The following is a 23,552-nucleotide window of genomic DNA, read 5'->3' on the forward strand; positions in this document are numbered from 1 at the left end:
AGGCGTGGTTCAGGTGGTAGGGCGCCAGCCAACAAATGAAATAAATGTCAGATAATGTGTCCAAGTCCTGGTCTCAGAAAACAAATGAACAAAATGGCTGTTGAGCATGATGTTGACCGAATTGGCTGGCAATGCCTCTGAATCTCTCCCTGGGAGGACTGAATGGGAACCAAGGAAGGCCTGGAGGCTTTTAAACACACATCCATGCTGCCACTCAGCGCTCCCTCACTCAGAGGGGAGGAGCCAGGAGCCTGGGAACCGCACAAAGCCAGGCCTGCGACCAGGCCGCCACAAATCACCGACTTCTGCCCTCACTCTTCCACACAAAACACAGCAGTAACATTGCCACTTTTTCTGGAAGCAGGTTGAAAATTGAAAAGCCAGATTCACTCCCGAATGGAGACACCCCACAGGGTTTGAATTGTGCCCAGTGGAGTGTAAAACCAGGTGAAGTTGTCTGGCTAATCATTAGAAGGCCAACCTTTCCTACTGATGATGACAGAAGATTGTAATTCCTTTACAAAATCCCTTCCTAAAAGGAAGGAGATAGTAATAAAAGAATAATATAACTTAATCAATGAAATTGATTATATCATTTAATTATAATTTCATCTTAGAATTATTAGTAATTACTATTGTTATTGTGGTAGGAAAGAAATAATAATAATTAGTCAAGTACCTGTGATTTACACATATAATGCTAGCTTCTCAGCTAAGATTAAGATTTGAAGCTAGCCTGGGCAGAAAAATCTGAGACTGTATCTCCAATTAACCAGCAAAATACAAGACTGGAGGCATGACTCAAGTAGTAGAGCACCAGCTGTGAGCAAAAAAGCAGGGTTCACTGGTACATACAGAACCACCCAAAAACAACAATCTTCATCATCACCACCACCACGATTACTATCACCTCTATAAAGCTTTTGTGTGTGTGCCAGTCTCCTGGGGCTTGAACTCAGTGATGGGAAGCTGTCCCTGAGCTGTTTTCTCAAGGCTTGTGCTGTATCACTTGAGCCACAGTGCCATCTCCGGTTTTCTGGTGGTTTATTAGAGATTAGTGTTTCACAGATTTTCCTGTCTGGGCTGGCTTTGAACTGTGATCCTCAGATCTCAGCCTCCTGAGTAGCTAGGATTGCAGGTGTGAGCCACCAGCGCCTGGCTAGAAAACATTTAAAAATTATCATTAGTTGTTCTGGGCCTGGGAGAGCCCAAGCCTTTGGACTCATGTCCATGCAATGCGTGGAGCACACACTTGCTTTCAGTCTTGCAGACGAGGCAAACTCTTCTGCCCATGAGCTGCCGTAAAGAGGCAGATGGAGGCCCAGGACAGACAGGAAAAATCCCTCTGCATGAAGCCTGCTTGGGTGTGGAGCAGGATGGGAAGAGCGCAGTTACCCCTTGGTGGTTTGGTAGATCGGGTAAGAGGTAGAAGTGTCAACATAACTTAAACATGGCCTCTCCCCACCGGTGCCGTTCACCCTCCTCAATAAGACAGGAGTGAGAGATGCGGTATGCTGGGCGCTTCCTTGCAAGGAAGCCTCTGACACCAGCGATCAGGATAACGCAACCACACAACACCGATGGGACAGGTGAGAAAGCTCCTCCTGTGTTCGCCATGGAGCCTCCCGAAATAAAACACCACCACCACCCCTAGCAAAGGCAGGTGTAGTGTAGCACACTCTGTTAATTTAACCCTAGTAACGCTCTAAGCCCTCGGTGAAGAACGTTTCTCTGGGGCCTTGCAGGTCACGCACTCAGCCCTCTGTGAAGAACGCGGGTCCTGATCGTCTCCCTGGGGCCTTGCAGGTCACGCACTCAGCCCTCTGTGAGGAACGCGGGTCCCCATCGTGTCCCTGGGGCCTTGCAGGTCACGCACTCAGTCCTTGTGAAGAACGCGGGTCCTGATCATCTCCCTGGGGCCTTGCAGGTCACGCACTCAGTCCTTGTGAAGAACGCGGGTCCTGATCGTCTCCCTGGGGCCTTGCAGGTCACACACTCAGCCTCCGTGAAGAACGCGGGTTCCCATCGTCTCTCTGGGGCCTTGCAGTTCTGACTCCCGGAAGGGTCCGGCCCTCGGGAGTCTCTTATCCGGAGAGTGAGCGGGTGGGGCTGACGGCTGACGGGAGCTACAGCCCCTGGCATCTCCTCGTCCCCCCTCACCCACCGGCGACTGAAGCCACGCGGGCCTCGCTGCAGGGGCGGGCCTTCCTGCCACTGCGGGCACACACAGACTGGCAGACCGGAAGTGCCTTTCACCCAGGCTGCCCCGGCCGGGGCTCACCGGAAGCCGGAAGTGGGCCCTTCTCACAGGAGGGAATCCTCCCTGCAGCGCCAGCCAATCCTGGAGCTTGGCGTGAGTGGCCCCTCCCTCTTCCTTGACACAGGGAGAAACGAGCCGTTTGCGTGTGATGTTTAAATAATGATGTGCTAATGAGGGTCCTACAAGATGGAAGTTCTGACGACAGCCCTGCTCCTGCTTTGAATTAGTTTGTAGGCCCAGGAAAGTAGCTGTGGTTTTCATGGATAGCAGTTTCTGGCGCCTCTTGCAGTAGTAACACCACCAATCTGCACTCTGTCATTTGTATTTACTTTTTCCTTGGTGGTTTTAAAAACTGAGCCACAAAGTGTTTTCCATTTGAGAGCTCGTTTTCTCCTTTCCATATATAAACCTCTATTAAGAAGTCATCTCTGTAATGGGATGCAACAATATGTCTCATGGCATGTTCCATATGTAGAGACCCAGGGACATCTGTCTTCTTGAACTCACACTGAAGGCAAAATTCACTAGAAGATGAAGCCAGCAATGAAGATATTAGGTATACTTCAAACCGATAATTTGGTAGCCAGAGCATCTTGGGTGTAATGGAATTTGCTCATGATTTTGAATATTTGGCATTATTTGTTGGTGTATCCAAAAAATACTGGGATTTTTTTGTGTGAGTTACATTTATTTCATGAGATGATTTTTGTTGTGAAAACAAAATTCTTTTCTTCTTATAACTTAAAGGTTAGTCAGAGGAAATTGAGACCAAAAGGCATTATCTTCAGGTGGGAGGAAACAATTTAATTTTTAAAAAATGAAAGCAGAACTCAGGTAGATGAGACAAAATGAATAAAGGGTGAAGTTCAGATGGGGTAATGTCCCACTGAGTGGATGGAGCTGTTTGAAGCCCTTTTGCAAGGCTCAGGAAACTGTGGCCTGAGGCCTAGGCATTGTGCTTCATCATATGGTGGAAAGAAAAGGCAAATTAGTTTGCGCTCAAGAGATGATGGGAGGAGAGAAAGAGGAGACAGTGAATATAGGAAACTCATCTGTAGATAATTGGCTGAAAAGGGAGGCAGAGGAATGAAAGCCTGTTTAGAGGAAGGGTTGTGGAGAGAACGCCATTGAGCAGCACTTTGGGTACCTGGGTTATTGGCCAGAATGGTTGGAAAACAGATAACAGGGGAAGAGAGGAATTTGCTAGGATAGCAGCAGTTGAGCTGGATGGAATCTTCTAGGCCAGCTTTAAAAATTCATGCAATTATACTTTTCAATCTTATATCAAATATATATAGGTATATTTCTACTTGTTATACTACAGAAGCATGTTACATGCATTTCAAAATGGGTAAAATGTAATCAATATTGTGTAGAAAAATGGAGCACTCAGTATTTTTTTTTTTTTTTTTGGTCAGTGGTGGGGCCTGAACTCAGGGACTGGGAACTATCCCTCAGCTCTTCAGCTCAAGGCTAGTGCTCTACCACTTGAGCCACAGCACCACTTCCAGTTTTTTCTGCTTATGGGGTGCTGAGGAATCAAACCCAGGGCCTCATGCATGCAAGGCAAGCGCTCTACCACTGAGCCACCTTCCCAGCCCCGCACTCAGTATTTCTTATTCATACCTTGTGGCTGGTTTTGCATGTTACCCTGAGGGCGCAGCTGTCTCTGTCTTTGGGGTCTTACCACCAGACAATCAGCCACAACAATCCATCAAGACTCAGGTGAAAGAACTTGTCTTTCAATTGTGAGAATTTGCATTTTTTTCTATTTTGGTCTGGAAAATGTTTTAATTGTAAGCAAACTTTTCTATGGAATAGTGACTCAATATCATCCATGTAAGATGGAGAGAACTTAGCTACAAGGTCTAATTCATGAGTAAGCTCATCAAATGTTTCCAAGGGTTTCATGTAATGTCAAAAGATGCATGCACACACACACATACACACCAGGAACAAACACAAACTCAGGAGAACCACTATACCTCAAATTTTGTTTATTACAGTTGGGTTGCTTTTAAACCATGATTCCTCCCCAGGGTTTTCTACAATTCCATGACTGATAGAGAAAAGTATCTATCTCATCCCTAGCACACAATGAAAACGTTTTACCACATAAATGGAGTAGAAACCACAGCAGAAAACTGTCTGCTTGTTTATATCTGTGTATACATTTGTATATGTGTGTGTACACGTGTATCTCCTATAGTTCTGGTGTAAAAAAAAATATGGAGGTTGCCTGCTAACAGGCAAATTGAGTAAGTTGTCCCTGGGTTGCGAAGAGTAAGTTTAAGTTCTAGTCACTAGAGCCTTTTCCAATAGATCTGGTCCTCTGGCTCATCCTCGCTAATTACAAAGCTGGAGTGAATGGTAGTGATGTGGTTGTTCTTTGCTAATTGACCAATGTCATCAGACAGTGGTTCAATGGAATCGTATGGAACTCCAGTAAGGCGGTCACAGATCCTTCCCCAGGTCCACAGTAGCCTGGGTTGTGGCTGAACATCTGTAGGGGTGAGCACAGTCGTCAGGGACGTGGATGGGGCTGCCACTCCTAAATCAGCCTCTCCACGGCTGGCGGTGGTGCGTGGCTGCACATTTCTACGCGGAAGCTCTCCTTCTCCTGGCGGCTGGGGCTGTAGCTTCCCCGAGTCGCCCTTTTGTTGGAGGCCACAATGGAAGCAATGAGGCCCAGCAGGAGGAGGAACAACAGAGTTAGTGACACAGAGCCGGTGGCCACGAAAATGTCCGAGATCAAGTCATCTGCCAACTGAAAGGACAGCGTTAATCAAGGTAGGCATTCTAGAGCTAAGGCAGAACTTCCCTGGGGGGGGGGGGGCGGAGTTCGGCCATCTCACATTGGTTCCACTCAGTACTGTGAAAAGGACCAAGGCACTAAAGGAAATCGAGACAGCATAGCTCATTCTGAGGTGACGTGCAAATGAGCACACATCCAGTCGTCAGAAGGACTGAGGCAGCCATCTGCTGGGTTCATTCTGTCTTCATGCCTGTGAAGGTCACTCATGAGAGATCAGGGGCAAAAGGTGATGTGTGTGTGTGTGTTTCCATTGTTGGTGATTTTCTCTCCTTTCTGTGTCTAAAGTTCTAGACTTAAATACATGTGTTTTATAGACTTTTTTCCCCCTCAGTCATGGGGCTTGAACTCTGGGCCTGGGCGCTGTCCCTCAGCTCTTCAGCTCAAAGCGAGTGCTCTACCCACTAAGCCACCTTCCCAGCCCTACAGACATTTTTGGGGGAAAGGAAGCCAATTAAGTTAGTCGGGTGCATGGGAAAATCCCTGTGACCTGGAACTTCCAAGTCAGTAGTGGTAGAACCTTTAAAGCTTGGACTTAAAGGGAGGAAACGCAAGAGCCGACCCCGTTACTGCTTTACTTGCGTTCCTCTCTTATGAAATCAGATCAGGTGGGTGGGCACCGCAGTATTTGTGGGGTCTTTTTTTAAATGAAATACTGGCATGATTCACGTGTGTGGAAATTATGGCCCTGAAGCCGTTCCTACCCGAGTTTTCCTTCTAATACATACGATGGCTCGCGCTCTTCCTGGGCTGGGTTACCTGTGGGCTTCGTGGGGCCACGTGGACACGCCGTAAGCCGCGGCGTTAAACCCCTGGGCGCAGCGCTCCTTACAGGCCCCATCCGGCCTCGCGCGGGAGCCGCGGGAGCGCGGGGGAAGTGCATGGCGCAGGCGCGTCCTACAGACCTGCGAGCCCGGGGCAAAACACCGCGTCCAGTGTCCATCCGCCGGTCACAACCAAAGCGCAGACCCCGCAGCTGCCCCGCCTGAGCTCGAATGAAGGCAGTGTCCCACGTTTCGGGTTCCGTGGGAACCCTGCTGCTGATGGCGGCTCCTGAACCTCGCACGGGCCCGGCCCTCAGCGCGCTGCTGGAGCGGACGTCCCCACGGCGACGCCGAACGCGCGCCGGAACTCCGTGCGTAACGTGAATGCAGCCAGCGACGGCCGCCGGCTTGTACACCCTGTGCGCGTGACAGTGGAAAGACTGGAGGGGTGGGGGGCTGGAAGCTGCTGGAAAGCCGGAGGAGAGCTCTGGGACGCGCCCTGGCACGGGAGGGGGGCGGTGCAGGTGTCTGAGGGAGCCCCGGCCGGGGCGGCGGAGGGCGGGGGCCAGGGGCCAGGCCAAGCCGCGTGGGAGACTGCCGAGGACGCGGTGAGCTCGCGGCCCGGCGGGGGCGGGGCCCGCGGTGGGCGGGGCCTGCGGTGGGCGGGGCCCGCGGTGGGCGGGGTTCCATTTCTTCCTCTCCCCGCCTCTCACCACGTGTCGCCGGCGCCGCCGATGCCCGAGCTCTGCTGACGGGGCCCTCAGGGTAGCTTGGGGAGGCTGCAGCGGTGGCTTCTGTCCCAGCCCGTGTGCGAAGGCTGGGGGCAGTGAGGGCAAGGATCCGATCCGGCGCGCGGACAGGCGTGGGGACGCCTCGCCTCGCTGTCAGGGCCGCCGCCCCCACCCTGCCGCGTCGGGCCCGGGAAGCCCGTGACCAGCCGGCCGGGCACGCCGGCTGCGGGCCGGCGCCTCAGACCCGCACCTCCTCCGGTGATGGTGCTGCTTTCCTTGGAACAAGACTTCGCCACACGGCGTTCTCCTTCCCTCGGGCCAGAACCGAGTCCAAATTCGGCGTTCGCTGCGCCTCGTGCATTCGTGGCCCGGCGATGGCGGCCACGCATTCGTCCTGACCCGGGCGCCCCGGATGTGTCCGTGCGGAAACCGCGGACCCCCACGGCCCCGCGAGGAGGATGGTGTCCGCGCCACCCTGTGGGGAGCCCACCCTGCAGACCGCCGCGGCAACCGAGCACGCGCGCCCTGCCTGGAGGCGGGGCTGCGGCCTGGTCCCCGCCGTCCATCGGTCGGTCGGTCAGTCGGTCGGTCTCCCCCGCACCCCCCTCCTCAGAGGGGCCGTGAGGACTTGCACTCCCCAGAGGACGCCAGCACACCCCAGCGCGCTCCTGCAGGCGTCACCAGCCCAGACCCAGACCCTTCCCCGGCTTGAAAGGCCTCCGCTGCGTCTGACGGGGATGGAAGCTGTGGCTTCCCGCCAAGGGAAGGGCTGACCTGGCAAACGAGGGTGGGCAGATGAGGACGGAGGGGACCAGGCCTCTGGGAAGGCAGAAGGACAGCGGGAAGAACTCCTCTTCCCTCTCCGGCCCTCAGATCCCACTGGAACCTTATCACGTGACTGAGCAGGGGATGCCACTACAGATGAGACAGACAGACAGACACACACACAGAAAGAAGGTACAGCCAACTCTACTCTCTACATGTTGGACACCCGTGGTTCCTCATCTTCTTCTCTTTCTTGGTGTCATTTTGGAATCCAGCATTTGCCGACTGAAGCCTCAGGGTTAAGACCTACAGCGCCACCGCAACGCGAGCAGTTCGTGCTTATTCTCACCCCTTGCCCTTTTCCTTGTCCTTTGTCTCCGCTCGGCTCCATGCCTAGCCCACTCCTCGCCGTGATGTGCCTTTTCTCATTTCTGCATCCCCATCATTCTGCATCCGCACAGCTCTGCATCCGTCAGTTCTGCTCGGAGTCTTCACTATATTCTAACAGCTCAATTATTCTCTGGCTATTTTCTCTTTTCCTGGAATCTACATCCTTCATACAGATTGGGGGGAGGGGGGGAACTCATGAGGGAAATAAAGCGTGGCTCAAGTGATAGAGCACCAGCCTTGAGTGGAAAAGCCAAATGGGTGGAGTGCTCTCCTTGTGCAAAAAGCAGCTCAGGGACCGTGCCCAGGCCCTGCGTGCAAGCCCAGGACTGGCAAAAAATAAAATAAAATTAAAAAGCTAAATGAAACCTCAAGGTCTTGAGCTCAAGCTCCAACATCAGCATGTGCACACGCCTCCTGACCCCAACACACACACACACACACACACCTCACTAGAAGCTTCTGGAAACGAACTGCACCAAGCCTCAATTGCTCACTTAAGCCAAGGCTGTGTGCTAAGGAGGCTCCATTCCCTCGGGATACTAGCCAACACTCCATTCCAGGAAAGCAATTTTCTCCAGCCGTCCCTTGTCAAGTATTAGCTAGCATCCTATGACCATCAGCCTCTCCATCGTCCAGAACACCATGCACACCTTGTTCTGTGCAAACGCTCCTCAGAAAGGCCACTGACTGTGCTATCCCTACGTTCTTCATGCACATATGTGCAGGGACAGCCAGGAATGTAGAGCTGTGGCCATCTGCCCTTCACTCAAATGCGTTTTTCTATTGATTATTGTGATTTAGGTCAAATTCTGCCACTTTCCCCAGGACGGTCATGAAAGAGCACCTGTTTATTCTGGAACTTTCCAATCATACAAAATGCCCAGCTTTGCACAAAGTGGAGGATCAATCATTGAACAGCATGCTTGTAATGTTCCTTGCTTGGTGTACTTCCTTATTAAACTTAGTCTCAGTCATAAGAAGTGACCTAGATAGCCCAGAAAGTTTGTTGGTGGTGAACATTCATTCATTCATTCATTCATTCCTGCACTGACTGCCTTTAAAGTTTCAGAGAGCACCTTTGGGTGCTGGAGGTGTGGAATTAAAAGGTGCAGTCATCATGGTGTGCACAAGGGGGGAACACATACCCAACCACAGACCCTGTTAAGTTAGAGTGCATGAAAGGGAAGGTGAGGGGAAAGAGTGTCACAGCATGTAATCTACGGAAGCCTAGAGTCCCCACAACTGATAAGTAAACTGTGGCAAAAACACTTCATAATTGAGTACTAGTCAGCCATAAAGGAGAAGGAAGTGATCATAGTTGCAGGAAAGTGGGTGAATTGAGAGATCATCATGTTATGTAAACCAGGTGCAGAAGGACAGAGGCCATATATATATCAGATATATTTTCTTTCATAAGCAGAGTCTAGTTTTAAAAATTCAAGGTCTCTAGTTCTACATAATAACAAAGTTCTATGTAACAGTCCTGTGTCTATATATAGACACACACTCCTGTATGTGCATATAAGGGTGTTTGTGTATATACACACAGAATGAATACAACATAGACACAGAATATAATGATGACTGCGGTGCTGTACACGGAGGAGGGGAAGCGAGGACTGCAGTGTACTGGAGAGTGAATCCCGTAGAAGCACATGGTGTTTGCGTATGGAGATGGCATACGAAAACTCGGTGAAAGCAAAAGGAATACAGGAGTGGGTGTGTCACACTCCATGGAGAGCCATGGAGGGGGTAAATACTCAGGTGCAGAAGACTGCGGTAAAACCCTTTGTACCATCAGTGTACACTAGGGAAAATGATCACAGGAACAGGACGGGTGTGGGGGGGAATGAATTAGAGAAGAGGGAGGAGGGAAAACAAAGGGCGTGGACAGAAAGACATTTTATAAGCACTCAGGAGAATAGAACAATGAACCCTGCTGCAATGGGTTTAAGAAGGGAGGAGACGATCGAGGGGGGGGATGTGCTCAGGGCCCGTGGTATGCGTGCACAGAACTACCACAGTGAATCCCACTACATAAACAACAGACACGCTCACAGAAAGTCTGCTATTAATTTACTCTCACGTGATCCAGGAAGACGAGCTCCAAATCCCGGACATCCTTTCAGCTTATCACATATTCCTTCCGCAAAGGTAATCTAGTCTATGCCATCGTATTTCTTGCTCCCCAAATCAAAAGCAGTTGCCAAAGTAATGAGGGTATATTGGTTCATGTTCACTTAATCCATGTCAGGAGTCTTTCGGAGCATATAAGGATAATTTGACCAGTAAAAGGAAAGCTATAAAAATGATCAAAAAGCCAATAGATACGCTGAGAACACCGAGCTTAGTTTACTGAGGATTTATGGCTAACTTATCAGAACATTATTTGGCCTGAGTCCACATTCAATAAGTCCCACAGTAATTCAGCAAAGATTCCAGCCCCTGAGAAAAGAGAAATAATTTGGCCCCCTCTAATGAGATACCCTGGTAGTCCCTAACTTGGAGCACATGTAGCTTAATTTCCCACAGTTGTGAGATGCAGGCGCTCCGCTCTGCAATTGCCGGTCTGGCTTCTCTCTCTGCCCTGCACTGAATCACCAGAGAGCGTGCTCTGCTCTGAGGCCAGCCCTTCGCATCACCCGTTCCGCTGTGGCTGCAGACATGTTGGGAAGGCAAACAGAACCTAAACCTGGGCCATCTCCCAGAAGGGCACAGTGCCACTGCCTGCCAAGTCACACCCCCGCAGAAGTGACCCTGCCACACCTTGTCAGCTCTGCCCCTGGCCCAGATCTGGAGGTGGTATTTTATCGATCTGACTCGAATTGGCTTCCCCCTGTGGAGGAGACAGAGGATGCCATTAAGTCATCCATGTAAAATATAGTACTTGCACTTGGACAGCTTGTCATGAAGTCCTTGTTTATATAATCTATGGTGCCATTGATTCTTATTTTTAAAAGCAAACATCGAAATAAAACTGTTTCTTCTTGTGTTGCGTTGATGGATGGTCGCAGACCCTGGGCTTTCCCTTAAATAATCTCAGGAGTCTCTGTTTCTGTTGTCACTGGCATTTTACATCAGATTATCAGTCTTCCAGCTTTAAACTCCGCCTTGTAAGGAAGATAAAAGACTCCGGCTGCTTTAGTGGGAAGCTTTTGCCTGTGCAGTCTTCCCTCTTTCAAATAGTTTAAGGCATCCTCTGTCTAAACAGAGGAGTCTGTGGAGTTAAGAGGCTGAATAGATGTAAAGTGAGCATTCCTAGAATCTCTGAGTTTGTAGATGGAGTATCTGACCACCAGCAAAGACAGACACCTTCACAATGCTGTGAATTTATTCAAATACTGTTTAGTGGGAGAACAAAACAGGATTATCACAAGTTGGGCTATTCAAACTCTGAAGAAGTCATTTGGAAAACTAGCAGTTTTAGAGTTAGCAGATTTAGAAAAAAATGAACAAAAAGGTTATGTTTGAGTCTACCTAACTACATTTCAAAGCAAACTCATGTTTATATTGGGGTGAGGGTGAGAGATGAGGGAAGAGGAGACATGGATCAAAATGCACTGTACTCACTCATAAACTGGCATGTTGAATTGGAACTCCCTTTTATATCTACTTAAATATAAATAATAGTAATAAAAGTAAAAGGACACTAAAGTTTTCTTTCTTGGAGCAGACAAGAAAACAAAACCAACCAATCAGCCAAACGAAAACCCTAGCAGCATGTTCCGATGAGTTTGCAAACTAAAATTGCTCTTCATTTATGTATAAATATAATGCATAATTTAATAATGTATTATAAGATTAGGTCAGACACTATAGCTGAAGTGGATATTGTATGTTTTCAGGTTTCTAAGTCTATAGGGTACATATAAAAAGTGATGGTGCCAAATTATCTCCATCTTCTTTTGAAATAATGATTTGAGATGCTTGCCCAAGAAAAAACCGGGAGCAGATGGGCCAAGAACGCGGCTCTTTTCTGAGCTTCAAAACACAAGCTACATGAGAAAGTCTTTGTCATTGATTTTTTTTTTTGTTTCTGTGTTGATAAAATGAAAATTACATTCCATGCTTCCTACTCAGCTCAGAGGATTTTTAAAGAGGAAAGTAAATAATCTAACCAAAAGTGTCTGATCACATCTTGGTTCCATACTTGTCTAGTAGCGTTCTTGAAATACAAGGTTTCATTTCTTGGTAACACTGGCAAACAGGGGATTTTCTTATATTTTGTGTCATATTGACATTTAAATTCCTTTCTTACAAATCTCCCCCTTCCAGAACTTTGAAGTCATTACTAAAAGAATATGCCCTTTTATGAATTTAATCTGAAGTCCAGGGACATTTTGTTCTCTTATTTCCCAAAGAGACTAGAATCAAGAACTCAATCTATAAATGATGCCTCTTGATTTTGTGTTGAGGCACACTTTCCTTCTTTTCTTTTATTCCACAGAATAACACTCCTTTAAAACAACAACAACAACAACTCCCCTTGTGTCTATTCCACCAACATTCGGGTTGCTGGTGTTCAGGAATATGGCAGCATTAGTAGTAGGCGGGAGAAAGGCATAATTCGTTTCTAGGCTTGAAAATTCCTCCAGTCTTGTTTACTAGGAAGGGTGCCAGCTCTGCGGGTGTGTTCCTGCTCTGTTCTGTCTCCCCCCCCCCCCCCCCCCCCCGCCTGGCCTGCACAGATTAAACACACAGCCCCAGGATGCTCAGTGTTTGGGGAGAAACATTTGCATGCCATGGGCAGTGCTGGGTGCAAAAGGCAGCCATCTGCTGTGGTGTAACACCAACGGGAGCAGCTAGGACTTCCAAGACAGGAGAGGAGCTACAAATAGCTCCACTCCTCACAGGACTCCTCTTGTGTGGCCGGCCAGGCAAGAAAACACTGAGATTACAGGGCATTTCACCTCTTCAGTGGTTCTTAGAACTTTTACTACTTGTCTTTTACTACTTGGCTTTTTAATAAAGAAGAATTGTTTGCTACTATTTTTTTAGGGCCTTTTCCCCTTCTAGTGTTAGGAATCTAAAAAAATGTATTATTATGGGTCCTTGATTATTTGAGTAGCCAAACCAACCAATTAATTTTTCTGATATCTAGCTTATTTTCTACAATAGAATTTACCTGGAAAATATTTTGGAACCGAAGGGGATGTTTGTAGAGAAAAAGGAAAGCTAATTACAGACTTCAGGGTTTCATATATTCCTCAAAGTTTACATGCCACCTAATTTGAATTTGCACGACAACACCAGTAATACAAAGATTATTTTAAGAAACAGTTTAAGCACTGTATCCCAAGTCGCACAGCAAGCCAGGGCAGACTGTCAGTGCATGCTCTGTGGGTCAGTTTCAGCTACCCGCTAGCGTCAGGACCATATAGATGGAACTCCAAATCTACCCTGGGATTTACTTTGATACTCTCACTTGGCATAAGTACAGACAGAGAGACAGGTAACCATGGTGATTTTATATTTTCAGAGTGCTTTCACAGCCTGCCTTTCTTGCTTCTCTGCTTTGCTGATGATTGCGTTATTTATTTATTTATTTATTTATTTTTAGGGCTTTACTCCTGAGAGTAAGCTTCCACAAGGAAGGCTGGAGGCTGGAATGGGAAGGTGCCTAGCCCCTAATGGGTGTTGACTCTTGGTAAATTGATGATCACAGTGTTCGCATGAATGCTACAGGAGCAAAGGATTGATGATTCACAACTTGTAGTCTTGGGCTTTTAACACTCACTCAGCATGTCCATCAAGAAAGTAAACAACCAAAGGATGATGATGAAGAAAGACTCTCGGGGTGGTTCACTGGAGAGGAAAAGCATGTGTTCTCCCTTCCAGTGCTAGCAGGTTCACTGGGCCACCATTCAGAGAGTGCTTTGCCGTGGCAGGAAACAAGGCGCCAAGCCATCACGCCAACGGCTGCTTTTGGAGGTGCCGCACGCACATGACAGCCATGTGTTCCTTCCAACTGGAACTCTTTGTAGGAAAGCCGAGAAAGGGGTTTCTGTTGGCCACGATCTGCGTGGGCTCAGCACATTATTTGCTTAGATGGAGATAATCGTATTCTTGTTAACAAGTTGCTGTGTGTTTTTCACTCCATCAGCAGGTTCTTGAATCAATGCCACCAGTAAGTTTGACTAACATCAGCATAATTTGACTTTGATGGCGAGTATGAAATGCCTGCATAATTAAAATTGCCTAATTCCTTGGTAAAGGTAGCTAATGCCTTTGGAAGTGATCGCATTTATATCTGGCTTCTCAGAACACATGGGTCCTTTGGGTCTCACTGATGTCTGGAGCTTGTAATTTTTTTAAGGAGAAAGAGGAACAGTTTGAGGCCAACTTATGAAGTCCTTCTATATTTGACCCATTGTCGTAAGGATTTATGATATCTGGGAGCCTGGGAGGACTACTTGTTTTTATTCTACTCTTGAGATTCTAAGTTTCAAAACAATTCTAGCAAAATTTCCAATTTCCTTATAAATGAAAGGTTAGAAAGAGACCTGAGCAGTATTTGTGGGAAAATATAAGGTGTGTTTTTTTTTTAAAACACACACTATATTAAAAAAAACACCTCACACCATTAATAAAACAAAATAATTTATAATGAAATGTGTACATTCACATTATAAAGCACAAGAGTATTAATAAATGTTTGTAAAATATGAAAGTATAGAGAATGTAATAGATGTATAATATATTACAAATTCTGACTACCTTGGCCTTGAGCTGGCTAGGCTGGCACTCTACCATTTGAACCATGCTACCAGCTCCTTTGTGTTATCTTTTGAGATAGGGTTTGTTTTATGCCTGGATCGTGATCTTCCTATGTGTACTTCCCCATGTAGCTATGGGTTGAGACAGTCTTGAGAATTGTCTGGGATGTCCTCAAACCATGAGCCCCACAACCCCCACTTCCCAAGGAGCCATAGTTACATCCTTTTGCCAGGCATAGTGCTTTTATTTATAAGAACATATGCTTACATTTGTTGGCAAGTCCAGTATATGGACTTGTGTGCTGTACTTCTCACATAGTTTATAATTTTGAAACCCACACTTTTCTATATTGAGAAAACATCATTCAAGCAACACAGTTGTGTGTGTGTGTGTGTGTGTGTGTGTGTGTGCGCGTGCACACGCGTGTGCTGGACTGGGGCTTGAATTTGGGGCCTCAAGCTCTTGCTTGGCTTTTTCTCTCGTAGCTGGTGTGCTAGCACTTGAAGCATACCTCAAGTTTGGTGGTTTGGGGCATGTTCATTAGAAATAAGACTCTTGAAGGTTTGTCTGCCTGAGCTGGCTTTGAACTATGATTCCTAGATCTCAGCCTTCTGAGTAGCTAGGATTATAGGCGTGACATTGATACCTGGTTCATACTGTTTTCTTTTTCTATCTTTTAAAAGAATTTCTGGGTAAGTCATGTGGACCGGCTTCGACCTCCCCATTGTTCTGCGTCAGCCTCTCTACTGAGATTACAGGTATGTGCCACCACCTTTGGTCATATCTTTAAAAAAAAAATTGTCAGTTCTGGACTTTAGGATGACTCAATTTAAAAAAAAGCTGATAAATTAGGTGGCGCTGTACAACAAATATGTCACTTCTCCATGCATCCAGTGTGTGGGGTGATTCTTGAGGCCTCTGTTGGCGAGTATATCAGCTTAATTCCAGTGCTCACTAAGATGACTGTATGAGAGTTTTGGGTAATGATTGTAGTCAGCAGTCACTGAAATCAGTTCATCGGTGAACAAATTTTAAAGAGGAAATTGAACCAAAGATGGCATCCTTCCTCTCGATAAGTCCTACGTGAGCTGATGCCAGATGCAGCCTGCTTTCCCTCAGAGACCCCTTCGCGTGGTGCGGGTGGCGGGGGGAGATGGCCCTTCCTGTGTGTTGCCCTATATAAACTCGATCACCTTCATCTTCCTATAACCTACCCCAGACCTTTTACGTTTGCCTTGGAGTGATTCTTTATAAAGGTACACATGTATTCATAAAAGGGAAGATGGTGTGTCCTCCCTGGCTTTGGTGGGATCTTGTAAAATGCTCCGCTTTTGTTCAAGGCAGAAAGGTGATTAATTAGGCATGCACCGAAGTAGCCTCACAGGGAGTGTGCGGCTCAATGCCATTAACTTGGGGCTCTGCGGAGACAATTTTAAATGAAGGTGCCTGTGTGGGATTCGATAACTTGAGAACATTTATATTGGTAATTAAGTAGCAATGCAGTCAGACCAGCCAAACAAACACAACCTTCAACCTCAAGAAACTATAAATTAGGATAATTTACACACTGCCTGCTGTGATTAGTTTTAGTATTCACAGGACTTAATGATAAAAATAACTAGATACCAGATCCCATTAGAGCCCTAGAACAGATTTTGCTCTCTCTTTCCTGTTTCTGTTGCTCATTTGCCCCTGGAACTGTTCTTTAGAAAATTCCTCAGAGTTCCCAGGACATTGTTGGCCTTGTGAAAAAACTTATATTTTTATATATGGAATGGTCCTTATTTGTAAAAAAAAAAGTCATTGTACAATTAAGAAATATTAACACTTTGAGAATTTTCTAGGAGCTCAGTCTGCTTTATAATGAGAGTCCAATATTACATTTCAGAAAGTAGAAACCTCAGATTCTATTCTAGAGGAAAAGAATAAAGAATAAACAATGTGTAAAGGATACAAGTACAGATGTTTAGGTACAGTTGTTCCATGAGATACGGGTGGTGAATGCTTTCCTCCCTAGGAAGGCCTTGATTGTAGGGGGCTTTGGCTCTGGTCAGGAAGGGACACAGGGAGGAATGACCATCCTGTTCCAGGCCAGCACTTTCCTGGGTTCTGGCCGGCTCTTCTCAGAAGTCAGGATTTCTTTCATGATCTTTGGCTGCCTTAGTCCTGATCACACATCCCACCAATCATACGAATATTCAAACCACATTGTTCTGCCCCTCTCTTCTCCTCGCCCCTCCTTTCCTTCTCTTTCATTCTTTCCCTCCCTTCTTTTCTTTCTCTTTCTCTTTCTTTACTTCCTTCCTTCTTTCCCTTGTTTCCTTCCTTCCTTCCTTCTTCCTCCCTGCCCCCCCCCCATATCAGTATCAGAGTTTCAACTCAGGGCCTCATTCTTACTCAGCTTGCATACTCAATTGGTTCTCTACCATTTAGGCCATGCCTCTGAGGCAGCTTTTTTTGACTGGTTATTTTGGAGATGAAGTGTCTCAGACTTTTCTGCCTGGGCTGGAGTCAAAGTAGGACCCTTTGGATCTCAGCCTCTTGAGCAGCATGAGGGGCTGATGCCTGGCTCCAACTGTGATATGTTCTAGAGTGAGTTAATGTACATTCTTAATTTTGTGTCCTTGAAGATGATAAGAAGAGCAGCAGTACTGGTCATCCATCTCCCCAGAGAGTTGCTTCTTCCTGGTGCTGATTGAGGGAAGCTGCTCAGTTTCCCATGAAGCGAGAGACTCAGACTCCCCACAGGGAGCATGTCTTTGGTCCTCTGAGGGAAACAGATCACTACTGGCCCCAAACCTTAGCTAATGAAGAACTTTACAAAGCAATACACTGAACTTCTTTCAAAAGAGGGGCTTAATTCAAGTTAGTAGCAAAACTGTGCTTAGAGGAGACTTTTAAGTAGCAACAACAAAACACTGCCCACTGAAATCTCACCCCCAAGAAAGTAGTACTAGGTTGGGCTGGGAAGGTGGCTCAGGGGTAGAGCGCTTGCCTTGCATCCCTGAGGCCCTGGGTTCGATTCCTCAGCACCACATAAGCAGGAAAAAAAAGCTGGAAGTGGCACTGTGGCTCAAGTGGTAGAGTGCTAGCCTTGAGCTGAAGAGCTGAGGGACAGCGCCAGGCCCCACAACTGGACCCCCCCCCCAAAAAAAAAAGTAGTACTATGTGGGACTCTTCAAAAACTACTTGGTCCTTAGAGTCACGCTCCTAAGAGATTCTCTGTCTCTTGAAGACACAGGAAAGACACTGACATGAACCAGGAATCAGATCTTCATCAGACACCAAATCTGCACATAGGTTGACCTTGGATTTCCCAACTTCCAGAACTCTGAGATATGAATGTCTGCAGTCCATAAGCAACATGTCATATGGAAGTGAGAAGTAGTGAGCAGGAATCACAAGTTGCAGGAAGTAGGTAAGAAGCCACAGCACAGGCTTAAGTCACAGGATGATAGAGAAGATTTCCTCAGAATTTTGTTGGTACAGAAACCTGAGCAAGTCCACCGCAGTCTAGTGTTAATCTTTCCCTCTGTCCACTTTTACAACCCACTATTTCCCAGCACCCTGTGTGTGTCCCAATCAAGCCTCTCTTCTTCAAACCATCAGAACTTTCCCCTACCGCTGCTTTACTGAGAACATTTTCTTCTCTCTTGAATTCTCTCCCACTTTCTGTCCTATAAATAATCTTCCTCATATTTCTTGGCCTACTTTAATTCCCAGACCCCCTATGAAAACTTCCCTGGTGGCAACAGCTCATGGTGATTAGATTTCCATGAATTTTACGCAGTCACACAAATTAGGCACTGGTTATTTTGGGAAATTTTTTGTAGTTGTTTTTTTCCTCTTTACAACAAGATTATAGTTTCCTTGAAGTGAGTCTGGTAGGGATTAGATCTCATAGCTCAGTCTCTGTCCTCCTTCCTCTCTCCTATAGATCACCAGGGCTATTGAAGGAAATAAAACGTGTGGGGGAAATGGTTGCCTTGGGAAGATGGTCTCCAGAAAACGCAGGCGGCCCAGACTCCACAGCTCGAGGCATTGTCATGGGACTTAATGAAAGGCACAAAGGGGGATTTCCTGCCCGGAAGCCCCGAACCCCTGCCTGTCCCTCAGGGTCTGTTACTGCCTGCCAGTGGAGGGAGCTCGGATAACTTGGAGGAAAGGAGGTGGGAGAGGAAGGCCCAAACTTCCAGGCTTCACTGAATTCAGAAAGAGAAGAACAATTGGAAAAATACCTTGTAAGACTTTTCTGAGCAGGAGGTGCGTGGGAAATGATCTGCTTTGGAGATCTCCGTCCCAGAACACCCCGCGCCTCTGAGGTCCTTCTGCTCGTGATCCTTCAGGCTTGCCCTGCCTCTGCCCTTTCCTCCCTCCAGCATTCCTGTTGGCCTTGGCCCACATCTCTGTTGTGTTTCTTGGGGCCTCTTCACCCATCTGCCGTGTAGCAGTTTTATCTTTGGGGGCCAGTGTCTTAAATGTCCTTCCATTTCTCACATTGACAAGCCATGTTCAGTGATCCCTAAGGAAGCCTGAAACCCAAATGGTTGTTTCCCAGGCTCTTCTTCCTCTACCCTCACAAATGTAAAAATGCAGGTAAGGGAAAGGAGAATAATCAGTTAAGGCAAGGATGGTAGCATATGCCTATACACCCAGCTACTTGGGAAACAGAGATAGGAGGATCAAAGTCTAATGCTGGTAGGGGTGGGGTGGGGGGATGGCAGGGTGGGATGGGGGTGGGGCAAAAGCACAAGACTGTATGTGCAAAATAACTCATGAGAGAAAGGCCAATTCCCCAGTACTTCCAAAGGGGAGAAAAATCAAGGCAAAGGGTCACATACAAAATCTAAGTTGTATCATTTACTCTCTTTCCCCTCCAGTGAGTTCTACTGCTGCACTTTTTCATCCCCGCCCCCCCCCCCCCCCCCCCCCGCCCCGAGTTCTGGGCCTTCCCCATGTTTATTTATTTATTTATTTATTTTGGGTGTGGACGTGTTGTATTGTTTCCCATGGTCGCTCTTCCACTGAAGCCTCCCACCAGCTGTACAAGGGCTCCCAGCTCTCCTTGTTTGCACATGTTTGCACATGTTATCTCTTGTTCTGTCACTAATGGCCAGTTCATTGTGGACTTGATTTGCATTTCCCTGATGTCTAGTGATTTTCAGCATCTTTTCAAATACCTGTTGGCCATTTGTGTGTCTTTATTGGAGAAACATCTAGAGCTGTGTTTATTCCCTCAAGAATGCTAATTAGGGAAAAGTCTGTGCTAAGTGACAGTAGCAGTTTAGATGATCATTTGAGCATGGATGTCATTCTGGGTGCCTGCTTGCTGCAGGCCAGATTTGGAATCCACAGACATGGCATGGGGGAGGCTGCTGGAGCTGGGGCCTCCGGGGTGAAGGGACCGCGGCCACCGTCCCTGACGACAGCCCTCACGGCCAGCGTCACTCCAGCCAGCTCAGAAGCCATTTAGCACGCTGTCATTCATAAATTACACCAAGCCCTTGCTGCATTTGTTTTATTTTCTGCTTCATTCTCTTGGGCTAAGCAAGTTCTACAAAGCTTAGTTTTTCTGAGAATTTCCTACCACTTATTATACTTATTGGATTGAGTAAACGCCTACATCTGGGAAACTAGGGCTTATATTGGGTGAGTTCCTCTGATGAGTGCAATCATTAACTCATTAATTTTCAGGGCCTTCATTTAGCAAGGAAAAAGGTCACTTTTGTCATTAGCCATGTCCGTCATGTCCTTCAGTGTGCCCCTCTTAGCCCGGTCGCTGTCATCTCTACTTCTGTCTTCTACAAATACAATGACTAGACTTATGGGATGCCAGAGTTGGGTGGAACGGAGAAGCAGTGGCTATGTTGTTGGCCAGCTTGGCTGGCCGCCATGCCAGAGATTTTCTTACTAATTCTTGCAGGTCCTAACATACGGAGCATAATGCATCCTTTAGCACTAAACTTACAAACTGAAGAACTCGTTTAAACCCCAGGTCTGATGTATTCTGGGTATATGACCTTGAGAAATCTGGCTGGCCTCTTCCGGGTTCCATTTCATTGATTTAAAAATAAATAATGAAAATGTCTCTGAATTGTTGTGAAAGGAAACAGACCTTCTGGACTCGTATTCCTGAGCCTGTCCTCTGCATATTATCTACTCCCAGTTTCAACAGCAGCATTCATTCCTCCCTGCCTTTTTGCGGGAGTTGGTCTAGTGGTTAAAACTGAGATAACTTTCAAGTCTGCTTCATATTCAGAATGTCAATGCCTTTCTGAATTCCATAAGGATTCAGGAATGAGGAAGTTTATACAAAGGCATGCTTCTTCTTTTATGCCTCATTCAGTACAAAGAAGATAAATGACAATTTAACAATTTATTGATAACCTATAGATAATGTAGAGCTTATTTTAAAATGTATATCTTATTTATAGATTCCATAGAACTTTTATTTACAGGAGACATGGAACTTATTTAGAAATCAGTGTGCGCTTTTTGCTCCTGTGGAGTGGCCGGGCCAACGCCCCTGCGATGGAACTCTGCCTCCCTCCCAGGTGCCACACTTGGTGGTGTGTCTGTTTGCTGCATGATCTTAGACCAGGTCCCTAACCTTTGAAATCTCCTTTCATTAAAATATTCATCTCATAAAGGTGCTGTGAAGGTTTATAACTGCTATGCAAGCCCCCTTCGCCTTGTGAATCTTTTCACTTTTCTAACAGATCTTAGCACTACATATTGAGAGTTCACAGCCTTTTTATTTTTATTTTTTAATTTTAATTTTTTTGGGTCCGGTCATGGGGCCTGAACTCTGGGCCTGGGCACTGTCCCTCAGCTCTTCAGCTCAAGGCTAGCACTCTACCACTAGAGCCACAGCGCCACTTCTGGCTTTTTTCTTTTTGCTTATGTGGTGCTGAGGAATCGAACCCAGGGACTCAGGCATGCAAGGCAAGTGCTCTACCACTGACCCACCTTCCCAGCCCTCACAGCCTTTTTGATACCTGCCTTAAAGTCTCTTTAATATCATCAGACTGAGGCTGATGAAGATAAGTCTGATTTTATTTGTATTCACACTTTTTTTTTTTTTGTCGGTCGTGGGGCTTGAACTCTGGGCCTGGGCGCTGTCCCTGCACTCTTTAGCTCAAGGCAAGGGCTCTACCACTTGAGCCACAGAGCCACTTCCAGTTTTCTAGTGGTTAATTGGAGATAAGAGTCTCACAGATGTTCCTGCCCGTGCTGGCTTTGAACCGCGATCCCCAGATCTCAGCCTCCTGAGTAGCTAGGATTACAGGCTTGAGCCACCCGTGCCCATCTGGAGTCATACATTTTTATGTTTAAAAACTGGTCAAGTCTATACAGGCAATGGTCTAAGTTACTCTGAGAAGCTAACTCATAATCTTCCCAGCAAAAAGAGCAAAAAAAGAGTTCTCTGTCATCTTAGGACAGTGGAAGGAATACTGAACTGTGGGCAGGGATACCTGATGCTTTTTACAGCTTATATGAGGTACTCCCTCTCCCAAACTTATATCCTTCTTTTTATATAAAGAAGTCAGATTAGATGACTCCTAAACTCCTTTTTAATTCTTTAAGCCATTGTTCTGCATTAATGATCCAAAATTGATGTCAGATAGTCCCTTGGGTCACAACAGACGATTACTAATAGGTCGGACCATGTGAAATTGTTATTTTGCAGATAAAATATGTCTAAGGACAGTCATGGCCACATGATTCAGTCTAGTAACTGGTGCTATGCATTTTAGTGTCTTGACTGCAAGATGGGCAGGCACAGCATGGTAGCACATCTGTAATCCCAACACAGAGAGGCTATGGTGACAAGATTGGGAACTTGAGAGACCACTCTGGGTTATATAACGAGTCCTGTCTCAAAAAGGAAGGAAGGAAGGGAGGAGGGAGGGAGGGAGGGACATTATAAAAATTAACTCAATCTTCCAACAGAAAATATACTGTAGTTTACAGTGTAGTATTTTTCTAACAGCATTATTTTACTAAGTTAGTTAAAAAAGATTGTACCACCATCCAAACAGCCTTCTCCACTTGCTCTACTTTCTTCCTTGACTCTATTGCAGGGCCTGTCTGGAGGTGATGAATTGTAGAGCACTGCTGTTCTGGATCTTTGCTCAGATGAGGTGTGCGTGCCCGTGTGGGAAGCACATGACAGCCATCCAGACCCCGCTGTCCTTGCTCCAATCCACAGCGGTGCCTTTCACAGGGTGAGTGAGAACAAGCGCGGGTGTGAGGTCTGCAGTCGCAGACAAACCAGCATAATAAATCAGTGCCTCTACAAATACACGCTCTGGGAGGTTTCTCATCTGCAAACATTTCTTCTTCTATACCATGATCCAATGTCTTATTGATCTGCAAATCCCAGGTGTATCGTCCCAAATCCTCCTGTCTCTAAAGTATCGGGCGACCAGGTCAACTATTTGTCTTTCCCTTTGCTCAAGCAAAGATGTGAATTTCATTTCTCACATTAGCCATAATTCTGCTTTCGTGAATAACAGATGTCAGGGTAAAGCATCCGCTGCCCATGGGCTGGCAGGCACAGGAGGTCCCCGTCAGGGGACCAGTGCTTTCTGAACGTTTCTGACATGATGATACTCATTAGGTGAAGATACATCATTATTTGAGGACATATCATTACTTGAGGTTTCCTGGGGTGGGGGTCCACTTTGGTGCAAATCAATAACTGATGAGAGATCTAATGTTAGCTGGCTTTTTCTTGTGCTGACTTGAAATCTTCTTATAAATTCCACCTCTTTGTCTCATTTCCGCTCTCTATCAATACAGGACAATCTACTTTTGCACTCTACTGAAGTATGGGAAGGACGCATCATGGTTTTTGTTTTATTTTAAATCTTCTCATTTTTGAGTAAACATTCCTTTATCTTCTGTTAACTAAAATGTTTTTGGTTGGCCCTGGCGGTCTCGCATGTCACAGAATTCATTCTCCGGAGTGCCTCCATCAGCCAGTGAGGCAGGCAGAAGGAAAATCACAACCCTGTTCTGGCCCACAGAGCCAAGGAGCACAGGCTAATTTTTAAAGACCAATTTAAAAGTTACATGCTATACCCACAGCTACTCAGGAGGCATAAGTT

The 23,552-nt window shown here is 46.6% G+C and overlaps 1 protein-coding gene across 1 annotated transcript in view; it reads right to left on the reverse strand.

Moving 5' to 3' along the window:
* Window positions 1–4,253: 4,253 nt before the first annotated feature.
* Window positions 4,254–23,552, reverse strand: part of Crb1 (crumbs cell polarity complex component 1) — a 118,838-nt gene continuing 99,539 nt past the window's right edge. Inside the window, 1 exon segment of the mRNA XM_070041432.1 lies at window positions 4,254–5,027. Within this exon segment, the coding sequence (XP_069897533.1) occupies window positions 4,812–5,027 (216 nt within the window). The 3' untranslated portion in view covers window positions 4,254–4,811.

Source organism: Dipodomys merriami, unplaced genomic scaffold, assembly GCF_024711535.1.
Source record: "Dipodomys merriami isolate MVZ:Mamm:240054 unplaced genomic scaffold, mDipMer1.0.p SCAF_31, whole genome shotgun sequence".
Lineage (NCBI taxonomy): Eukaryota > Metazoa > Chordata > Mammalia > Rodentia > Heteromyidae > Dipodomys > Dipodomys merriami.